Below are 11,699 nucleotides of genomic sequence, written 5' to 3'. Positions count from 1 at the left end.
GGGCTTTAAAGGTCAACACCAGCACTTTGAATTGTGCTCGGAAACGTACTGGGAGCCAATGTAGGTCTTTCAAGACCGGTGTTATGTGGTCTCGGCGGCCGCCCCAAGTCACCAGTCTAGCTGCCGCATTCTGGATTAGTTGTAGTTTCCGAGTCACCTTCAAAGGTAGCCCCACGTAGAGCGCATTGCAGTAGTCCAAGCGGGAGATAACTAGAGCATGCACCACTCTGGCGAGACAGTCCGCAGGCAGGTAGGGTCTCAGCCTGCGTACCAGGTGGAGTTGGTAGACAGCTGCCCTGGATACAGAATTGACCTGCGCCTCCATGGACAGCTGTGAGTCCAAAATGACTCCCAGGCTGCGCACCTGGTCCTTCAGGGGCACAGTTACCCTATTCAGGACCAGGGAGTCCTCCACACCAGCCCGCCCCCTGTCCCCCAAAAACAGTACAGTGGTGCCCCGCTAGACAAAAGGGATTTCCGTTTTGGAGGCGCTTCGCAAAACGAATTTCCCTATGGGCTTCGCAAAACGAAAATGTCTTGTGAAAATGTCTAGTGGGTTTTCCGTCTTGCGAGGCGTTCGTCTTGCGGGGCACCACTGTATAACAGTGCCCCCAGCTCCCAGCCCCTCTAGACGGTCCAGAAGGATGTTATAGACAGAGCTCTAGCACTCTCCCGCCCCAGCCCTGCTCCCATGGTGGTGTCTAGCTCCTTCCGAATATGAGTGATTTTATCTGCAAAAAAACTTTGCAAAATCATTGCAGGAGATCTTGGGGTCTTTACAAGGCCCCGGTGGTAAAGGTGGTTCCGTTAAATTGCGAACCACCTGAAAGAGTCTCCTGCTACTAAGTGTATTGAACATCTAAGATGTCAGAATGACATTGAGTACAAGCATTCAAATTCTACATTTTGAGTTTGGAGTTTGACCACCTCAGACATGTCAAAATGTCCAGGAAAAGCCAGTGCAGTGTGATATCTTAAGCAATGGGACATTGGAATTATGGTTGTTGGGCTTGCTCAGGGGAACATTTTGTGTCTCAGCAATGAGCCCTATCTTGACTCCTGCATTCAAATTTAATGGGGGAATGGGAAATTGTGCTGTTGGAATGAAGTTAGGTTGCCCGGTCAGGTTTATGGTTACAAATCTCATTTGACTCCTTTGCATTAGTCTGACCCCCTTGCGCACTCAAGAGGACCAAGTGAGCAAGGACTATCAAGGACATTGTCCAGCACTAGATTTATTTCTGAACGCAGCATACTTCCTACTCTATGATCCTAAAATATACACCTAGACCATTTTTTAACCAGGTGGTTTGAGGGTGTGGGGCAACTGTAGGCTTCTTCAACCCCACCAAGGCTAAACAGCCCCTCTCTATTGGCCATGAAAAACTAGCAGGGAGGGAGACAACCTGCTAGGCCAGGAGGCGATTAATGCTTCCTTGCAAGAGGGGGTGATCCTTACCTGTTTGAAGGAGGCAGTGGTAAAACTACTCTTCAAGAAACCCTCCCTGGGTATAGAAAATCTAAGTACTGTAACTACCAGCCAGTAGCCAATCTCTCCTTCTTGGGCAAGGTTCTTGAGCATGATGTGGTCATGGACCAGATCCAGGCACTCTTGGAAGAAACTGGTTTTAGACCCATTTCAGTTGGGCTTTAGACACGGTTTTGACACCGAAACTACTTTGGTTGCCCTATATGGTAACCTATGTCAAAAGAGAGAGAGAGAGGGGAAATGTGTCTTTGTTAATTCTCAACCTCTCAGCAGCTTTCAGTATCATCGACGGTGGTATGTTTCTGGAGCAGCTGCCCAGAAGGGGTAGGTGGCACAGCTTTGTGGTGGTTCCACTCCTAATTGGATGGTCATTTCCAGAGGGTGATGCTTGGGGAGTGCTCTGGCCCCGTGAAGCCTTCCTTGTGGGGTTTGTCAGGGTTCATAATTATCCCCCATGCTGTCTAACATCTAACATTCACTTGGAGTGCTGGAATAAATACTGTAGTCTTGGCAGTACAAATATTTTGCATTAACTGTAGGCATATGGATTTCAGATTCCACTTTTGCGTTACTTGAAAGGAACTAGTATTTCACCTTTTAATCAGCACCTTTTAGATGGGGAATCATGTTTATGTACTCCTGTTAATAACAAGGCAATATGCAATGAATTATAAGATCAGCCTGTGTTTTATGGAGGTCTGATTTATGATGTAGTGGCCGGACACCCCCTAAAGCCATATTCAGTAAAGCTGACAGGGAGATCAGAGTTCTCAGTTCTACAGTGTTTGGATTCCAAAGCATGATGTCAATTTATTGCATTTAATTTAGAGAACTGAATGTTTAAAAAAGAAGGTGACTAATAAAATGTGCATTTAGAGAAATTGAAACCTTTCTAAATGATAGTGCTTATATATTGCTATTGACTCTCTTTTTATTAGGTAGAAGATGTATTCTTTCAGCTGCATATGTGGACAGTTCAACATGGGAACAAAGAGAAAAAGATCAGCAGAGCCTGGGTAAGGAAATACATTGGAGTCTAAAATAATGATGAACTATTGTCTAAATCAGGGCAGTCCAACTGTTCATACCAAGTGGGCTGCAAGAGTACTTTGACACAGAATCTGCAGGTCACACACTGCCTTGTCGTGCAGGGTGGGGGCAGCAAAGCCAAAATTTGACTGCTCCCCAGCCCTCATGCTGCCTTCCCAAAGCCAGATAAGAGAGTCGCTGGACTTTGGGAAGGAAGCACCTGGCTCTGGCACGGTCCTAAATCTGGGAAAGTGCTAACCAGGCTTTGGGAAGGAGGTGGGAGGACTCCAGGGCACTGTCAGATCCCTCATGCCTCCTTCCCAAAGCCTAGCACCTCACGTCACTGGTTTTGGCAAGGCGGTGTGAGGGCTGGGGTGGGAGCATAGTGTCAAATGTTGCTATGGGCCGCCAAAAAGGCCCTGTAAATTCACATTTGTTAGTGGTCTTCACCAGGTTTTCCCAGAGCAAGACACCTGAGTTGTTGAGGGTGAGGTATGTGAGAAAGAAGTGGAGAACTGTCGAGACATTAAATTCTGGAATAGAAGTTATGTTAGCCCTTGGCTCTATCTGCACTATATGTTTAAAGTAGTATCGTATATCTTTCAGGAGGCATGGCTTCCCCCAGGGAAAGTGTGTTCAGGGTGCTGAGAGGAGACCCCTATTCCGCTCAAAGTTACCATTCCCAGAGTTCCTTTGGAAGAGGGATTGATTGTTAAAAAACTGGGAATGGTAACTCTCTGAGGGGTAGAGGGGTCTCCTAACAACTCTCAGGACCCTTAACAAGCTACAGTTCACAGACTGTTTAAAGTGGTTTGAATCTGCTTTAAATGTACAGTGTAGATGCGGCCTTTGTGGTTGCAGAATCCAAGAGCCTTTCAAAGCAGAACGGGGGCTGCTATTGCAAATGGCATTTCTATGGAAGTTATTTCTCCTCTTTCCCATAACATGTAACATAACTTTTCCCCATGGCTCTATCATGGCATCCCACATCCCAGCTCCTCATCAATGGCTATGCCCTTGATACTGGGCAGTCAAATCCCACAGGATCCTGGACAGTCAAATCCCACAGGATTATTTGTGATACTGGACAGTCAAATCCCACAGGATTAATGCTAAAAGATGATGCATTAATCAATGATTTAGGCAGGAAGAAATAGCTGGCCATCTAACTTTGAAGGAAAAATGGGCAGAAATCCTAGGAGGCAAGCTGCCAAGTCAGGATTCTGAATGGACAGAAGGTCAAAGAAATAGAGACTGGGATAAATAATTGTATGTGGAATGTAACAATTCCTGTCTTTATTTGGTTGAAAAAATCTGGGCTTTTCAGTTTGCAAATAGTAATTCTTGCATTATCTGTTATTTGATCACAAGATGGCAGTGCTGTCTTTGCAGATGATGGCAACTCTCAATCAAGGGATGCATTAGTTTTGCAACAATGGTCACTCAGGGAAGCATTACAATTGCACATGATGGAGATAATCTCTCTGTAAGGGGGAAATGTTGGTGCTGTGTGATGTACACAAGTGTGGATGTTGCTGGGGCTCCCCATTTTCAGGGGCTGCTCTGCATTTTCTCCTGTGGGTGGGTGGGGGAGTCACGCATGAAGTGCCCGTGGTGTGGATGAATCTTCCCTTAGCACCATTTAAAGGCTCTATTGTTCACAGACATAGCAGTTAAAGCCTGGATTTCACCACTCTTTTTAAAAGAACATTAAAATGGGTTGTGGTTCTGAAACACCTTTGTGATTACACAGCAGGTTGATTAATTTCGAAAAGGGAAAGAATGCAAGCATTAATCATGGGATTGTTCCAGGGCTCGGTGTTGACAAAGGGGATGGAAGGTGCAGAAAAAGGTGCAGAAATGGACAAACAAAAGGCTAGAACAATTCTTAGGCTATGAAAGATTGAAATGTTTGGGGGTTTTTTAGTCTAATAAAAAAGAAAAATGCAAGTATTGAAGGGTGGGGATGGAAACTCGTAAAGACACACTTTTTTGCCCAAGGTTTCCCTGATCCTTAAGTTAGGACCTTGTTTTTTTAAAAAAATTGTTTGAATTCCTGATTTTATAAAGCTTTACATTACTGTTTTACAAGTTTTATGTTGTGTTTCTTTGTTTTGATTTTTTTATTGTTGTTACGTTGTACAATGTTTAGAGGTTTTAAAAATATTAAGCAGTTTACAAATGCTTTCAAGTGAATAAAGCAAGCTTCATGAAATTAATGCACGATGTGGAAAAAGTGGAGAAAAAGAGGTTTTTCTCTCTCCTTCATAATACAGTCATACCTTGGGTAACAGACGCTTCAGGTTGTGTGATTTCGGGTTGCGCACCACACCAAACCCAGAATGACCGGAACGGGTTTTGGCACATGCGCAGAAGCACCGAATCGCAACCCACACGTGCGCAGACGAGGTGCTGCAGGTTGTGAACTCCATGGGTTGTGAATGTGTTTCTCGCATGGATCATGTTCGCGACCCGAGCGTCCACTGTATCAGACCCTGGGGTCATCCAGTGAAACTGAATGGAGGGAGAGTCAGATTAGGGTGGGGGGAGGAAATAGTTTTTCACAGACACAAGGTTATAGTTGCCAGTGTGGATGGCTTTAAAAGAGAATTAGACACATTTATGGAGGATAAGGCTATTTGTCGCTACTAACCACCATGGCTATGTTCTGCTTTCATGGTGAGAGGCTTCTGAATGCCAGTTGCAGGAAACTGCAAGAGGGGAGAGTGCTTTTGAGCTCAGGTCTTGCTTTTGAGCTCCTCATAGACATCTGGTTGGCCACTGTGAAGAAAGGATGCTTTATTAGAGGGGCCATTGGCTGTCAACAGCTATTAGTTATATGCTTTCTCCAGAATCAGATGCTGATGCAGCATACAGGTAGAAGGGGGACGACAAAGGGAGGTGTCTGTTGCCCTTATGTTTTGTGTTCCTGTAGGCATTTGGTTGGCCACTATGGGAAATGGGATGCTGGGCTAGATAGGCCATTTTGTCTGTTCCAGCAGGGTTCTTCTTTACTTCTTAATGGGGTGAGGGCTGTGCCCCTTTGCCAAGCACTGGTGCCAACTCAAAGGGGCCCACAGATTTGTTTTTTGTGTGGGTGCTAACCTCCCAGGCAACATGCAGGGCCTTGCGAAGCCTCCAACGTAACATCTGGTAGAAAACCAGAAGCTGCATTGAAGGTCGCACGAGGCCTCGGACGTATCTGTAACTGAAAATCCCATTATTTGTCTAAACCTCAGGAGAAATTTACTGCTTAACAGTGGTTTTTTGAATGCCATATGAGGATACTGACATATTGAAATACTGAATGCCATATGAGAGTACTGACATCCTTAAGGAGACTGCCTGCAATCTACAGTACCTCTTTGTGCTAGTGGTTTTTCCTCCTGTCCATTAGAAACTAAACTTGAGACCACTGATTTATTTCAAAGAGGATACCAAGCAGCTATTATACAATAACCTTCCATTGATTGGTGCTGACCTGAGCCAGATTTGAACCAGCAGTTTTGGGAGTTGAAAAGCTTTATTCCTAGTTACAAGTCCCTTGAGTCACCCATTTATAGGGACTGGGAATTTTAATCTCTACAGACAGTGGTAAAGCAAATTTCATCAATAGGCAATCTTAGATCTCATTATTTTGGAAGGTTATGCTTAGTTGTTGGATGGATGTCACTCTGAATTTAGAATTCATTATGATTTTCTTTGGCTGATTCATGAGATTTCCATTTCAGTAATTTGGGCTTTGTAGAAAGACAATATATATCTTTTGTACGCCATAGGTAATATAGACACCAGACAAAGATTGACAATTTTCTCCTAACAACCCACACTGAAAAGGGGAGATTGGAAACTAGCCAATAACTGTTCAACCCAGAGGTGCCCGAAGTCTCTTTGTAGTAAGTTTTTGTTGGACTATAACTCCCATCATTCCTGACTACTGGTCCTGCTAGCTTAGGATGATGGGAGTTGTAGTCCAACAACAGCTGGGGACCCAAGTTTGAGAAAAACAGTGCCTTAAAGGAAATACTATTTGCCTTCTGTACCCAGGGCATTTGTAATCTTGCTATACTGATAAAGAACTGATCCAGCTAAATTGAGAGTTTGCCACTTACCATCTGATTAGAATAGTCTTGCTCATATTGGGAACAGACGCTTAACCAATGTGGCCAAGTGTCGTCCAGTCTCAAATCTTCCATTCTTGGGCAAGGTGATCGAGTGGGTGGTTGCTGAACAACTCCAGCCTGGAGGATGCAGACCATTTGGATCCCTTCCAATCGGGATTCAGGCCTCATCATGGGACTGAAACTGTCTTGGTCGCACTGGTCAATGATCTCTGCGGGCCAGGGACCAAGGTGAAAGCTGTTTCCTGGTCCTGCTGGATCTGTCAACGGCCTTTGACACCATTGACCATGACATCCTTCTGAACCGCCTAGAGGAGCTGGGAGCTGGGGTCACTGTTATACAGTGGTTACACTCCTTCCTTCCTGTTCAGAAAGTGGTGGTGGGGGATGAGTGTTCAGACTCCTGGGCTCTCACTTGTGGGGTGCCTCAGGGCTCCATCCTCTCCCCCATGCTTTTTAACATCTATATGAAGCCGCTGGGAGAGATCATCAGGGGGTTGGGCATTCACCAGTATGGAGATGGTAACCAGCTCTACCTCTCCTTCAAATCTGAACCAGTGAAGGCAATAAAGGTCCTGTGTGAGTGTCTGGAGGATGGATGGCAGTTAACAGATTGAGGTTAAATCCTGACAAGACAGAAATACTGTTTTGGGGGAACAGGGAGCGGGCAGGTATGGGGGACTCCCTGGTCCTGAATGAGGTGATTGTGCTCCTGAAGGACCAGGTATGCAGCCTGGGAGTCATTTTGGACCCAGCTGTCCATTGAGTTGCAGGTCAATTCTGTGTCCAGGGCAGCTGTCTACCAGCTCCATCTGGTACGCCGGCTGAGACCATACCTGCCTGCAGACTGTCTCGCCAGAGTGGTACATACACTCCACGTAGAGTGCATTGCTGTGCAATGCACTCTATGTGGGGCTACCTTTGAAGGTGACCTGGAAACTACAACTAATCCGGAATGCAGCAGTTAGACTAGTGACTGGGAGTGGCCGCCGGGACCATATAACACAGGTCCTAAAGGATCTTTACTGGCTTCCAGTGTACTTCTGAGCACAATTCAAAGTGTTGATGCTGACCTTTAAAGCCCCAAAAGGCCCTCAGCCCAGTATACCTGAAGGAGCATTTCCTGCCCCATTGTTCAGCCTGGACACTGAGGTCTTCCTCTGAGGGTCTTCTGCTGGTTCTCTCACTGCAAGAAGCAAGGTTACAGGGAACCAGGCAGAGGGCCTTCTCTGGGAAAACCAGCCAGATGGGCAGGGTATAAATAATAAAATTATTGTTGTTGTTGTTGTTGTTGTTGTTGTTATCTGACACATGAGACTCAATTTGACTAAATGACAACTAGAGTTTAAAATATTAAATAACAAGCTGCACAGAGTACATACGATGAATCAAGGGAAAGTCCTATTTTTTTTTGCAGGAATGCTGCAAGTGTATAAAAGAGGCAAATGCAAAATGAATTATTCATTTCTTTCCCAGTAGTGAAACAGTAATTGAAGCTTTGCTGGCAGAACTGCTACTCTGTTCAGTTAACCTGATTTCTACTACCTGTTTTTGAAGCATTTCACGATGGGGCTGATGAATGTGTGTCAGCAGAGCATGCTTTATACTGGAGCAAAAGCTCTGGCAAAGATTTCCAAGTACTTTGTGAAGACATCAGACTACATCAGGAAAAACTTTTGAGCTGTTTGGCAGTGGCATTATCTCCCTTGGGAGGCTGTGAACTCTTCTTCCTTGGAGGCTATTAAGCAGAGCTTGGACAGTCATTTGTCATGGATGCTTTAGCTGAGATTGCTGCATTGAAGGGGGCTGGACCAGATTATCTATGCTTCTACCAAAGAAAGAGTCTTGTGCACCAATGATTAGCATGACGAAGCTGTATTGCAGGGGTGGGGAACCTGTTACTCTCCTGATGTTGCTGGACCATAACTCCCATCATCCCTGACCATTGGCCATGCTGGCTGGGGTTGATGGAAACTGGAGTCCAGTATCATCCAGAAGACCACAGGTTGCCCATCCCTGCTCTAGTGTGGGAGGTGTGAGAGCCTTTAGCCCTCCTGATGTTGCTGAACTACAAAGCCCATCAGCCCCAGCAAGAATGGCTTATGGGATTATGAGAGTGGTAGTTCAACAGCATTTGCCCAAGGGGTTTGAAAGTTCAGAAATAGAAAATCAGAAGTCTACATCTGGAATAAATTGTGCAGATTCAGTTTTCATTCTGATAATTTCGGAACATACATGTTTCAAGTCTGTGTCCAATTCAAAAGCCATAGTTCTAGTTTATGCAGCTTTACGCTGTGTTTCTATAGCAAGGTTTCCCAGACTTGGACTACAACTCCCATCATCCCTAGCTAGCAGGACCAGTGGTCAGGGATGATGGGAACTGTAGTCCACAGACAGCTGGAGACCCAAGTTTGAGAAAGCCTGGTGTAGAGCTATGGTTGTAGGAAGAAAGGCTAACTTCCATGTCCACTGTTCCCTGAGAAGGCAGTGCTAATCCTATGGCTGGAGTGAGGAGAAGTTATTACATTTCCATGGCTGATATTTAAAAATGGAGGCTTACATTAAATGCTTTTATCTGTCTTTTAGTCCAGATCACTGGGTAACTTTGTTTATACTCCTTTGGGTTTTTTTTTCCTTCTCAGAAATGATTAGTGATAATTGAAGATTTTTTATTTTCTTTCTACAGCTGAACTAGCCACTCTGATGGACAGAACCTATGAAAGAAAGCTTCCTGTCAGCTCCTTAACTGTATCCCGGGTAAGAATGCAAACTCCAGTTTGGCTAAAGATGAAAGCCACAATACCCTCAACCCTCGCTAAAAAGCCCCTAGGCAGATATAACCTCTTTTCTTCCAGGAGATCTTGAACTGAAATATTTTTTGCTGCATATGCTATACTGTGATCTAAAGTTACTGAGTTAGTATTGTGCTGAGGGCACAATGATAGTCATTTAAAGCCCTGAGATGAGTTGAGATGATTTGCCTCAGTGTGATGTGCCTTCTTTCTAATCTCTCTTCTCAAGCTTTGTTATTACTTTTTAATCTACATTATTTGTCTCACTATTGAGCTGACCTTCTTTGGCTATAACGCTAATGCTTTGTAGTACAAGCTCTACTTCTTAACTCCCCCAGGCCTAGAGATAAGATTCCAAGTTCTAAAGTGTCAATAAAGTATTGCTGGCATGTGGAGGTCATGCATGTCAATATAGCATCAAGGCAATCAACTAAATTGGATTTTGAAAAAGAAAGAAAGATAAGACTGCCTGGAAAAGAACATTGTAGCCGTACTAGGCCAGATGTTCTTGTAGTGTCCAGATGTGGAAGCATGAGGACACTTAGAATCATAGAGTTGGAAGAGACCACAAGGGCCATCGAGTCCAACCCCCTGCCAAGCAGGAAATTAATAACTTGATGGTTATTAATTATTTGTATTCATATTAAAGTGTACTGGGCATTCTACAACTAATAGCTTATCAAACTAGTAGCCTGATACAATATTCCATTCCCTGTCTTTCAATCCCAGCCTCTGGTGGGTTACATTTTTTTTATTTGTAGTCATATACAGCCCACACTTCACCACACAGTCCCAGACAGAGATGCCAAGTTCCACGTGACAATATGGGGGGGGGGACACTTCGTATTTTTGTGACATCACACATGTGACGTTGGGCGGAGGCTGCGGGCCCTGGGGTGGCCCTCCACCACTGCGGGGAGGCCTGGTGGGGCCCTGCCCCTCAAGGTTGGGTGGGCTCAGCCCTGTCCCTGCTTACTTTGGGAGGGCCCTCAGCCCTGTAGAGTTGGGGCCTATGGTCCCAGAGAGGGTTACATGTTGCTCAATTCAAATAAAATGTTCTGCATAAACATTACTAGACCACAGATTAGAGAATCAGTTGGAAATAACTACAGCACTGCAATGGGAAGGATAGTCTGATCTCGTCCTCCACCCACAAAGGCCTGGACAAAAATGTGCATCTTGACCTTTTTTTGAAAACTTTATCTCTCAATGCCATGTGAATCAGGAGAGGCGGTTGAGATGCTGGGCTGCTGCCTTGAGGTGGTAATGGGCAGAGTGTGGGCCATTAAACTGAAACTGAACGCAGACAAGCTGAAGGTGCTGAGTGTTGTGGGCTTTAGGGTCCAGGAAGTGAGCAGACAACCTTTTCTTGACAGGATGTACTCCCCTGGAGTTATCAGGTCCGTAGCTTGAGTTGGGGGTGCATCTTGAACCAAAAATTGTCTTTTCATCTGACCTCATCGTTGTATAACGATTTAAAACCAGAGCAGCACATGCTGTTTGTTCATTTAATTGGGTGTTTTTCTCCAATTCCGGTACCACATCAAAGAGAAAGCAGCTGCTTCCATTTGGCTTCTTCCAGTTCACCGATAATTATACATAGCTCAATATACTGCATTCATGTGGAACTGGACATGTGTCCTTAATCCCCAAAGTCGAGAGAATGGATGATTGCTCTTCAGTGACATCCAAGGACTTAAGTGTGGGTAGTTCTTTCCCTGCCCCTGACAGATACTGGAAAATAGGGATCCACCAGCCCAGTAAGATTTCACCATACAGGACTTTTCCCATCACAGTGCTGTAGTGATAGGAGAAGCTACACCTGCTACAGCTTAGAAGTTTGGTTGTAAGTTGCTTTGGTCGCCTTGGGCAACATAAAGTGACGAACAAATTTAACAAACAATAATAATAATAATAATAATTAATTAGTAGTAGTTGTTGTTCAGGAGCTCTCTCAGGAGCTTCCATTGCCTTTGATGAAGTCCTGCTGTGCTCCCTCCTAGGCTTCCCAGCGTTTCATGTTTCACTATGTCCTAGAAATGGGGAACGACCTGGTGTTTCTGAAGGAAATGATAAATGAAAACATGAAGGGTAGACTTCATAGTGATGATTTCTGATGGCGCTACATGCACTTTGCATTTTTTGAAAAAAGAAAAAAGAATTTCTGTGACATTACCAAAACATGTGGAGTCCTGTGAGCTGCATAGATTATGCAAATTAAGCAAGTTTTGCATATTTCAACTGTTTTGCATAATTTGTTTTTTGCTT

The 11,699-nt window shown here is 44.6% G+C and overlaps 1 protein-coding gene across 1 annotated transcript in view; it reads left to right on the top strand.

The window, feature by feature from the left end:
* The window catches only part of MRPS27 (mitochondrial ribosomal protein S27), a 53,371-nt gene that overhangs the window by 1,876 nt on the left and 39,796 nt on the right, over positions 1–11,699 (top strand). The window contains exons 2-3 of the mRNA XM_081881240.1: positions 2,428–2,505; positions 9,326–9,396. Coding sequence (XP_081737366.1) covers positions 2,428–2,505; positions 9,326–9,396 — 149 coding nt within the window. The remainder of the gene's footprint in view (positions 1–2,427; positions 2,506–9,325; positions 9,397–11,699) is intronic.

The sequence above is a fragment of the Podarcis erhardii genome (assembly GCF_964252035.2).
Source record: "Podarcis erhardii genome assembly, chromosome: 11".
In the NCBI taxonomy this organism is placed as follows: domain Eukaryota; kingdom Metazoa; phylum Chordata; class Lepidosauria; order Squamata; family Lacertidae; genus Podarcis; species Podarcis erhardii.
This window is presented reverse-complemented; position numbering and strand designations above follow the sequence as displayed.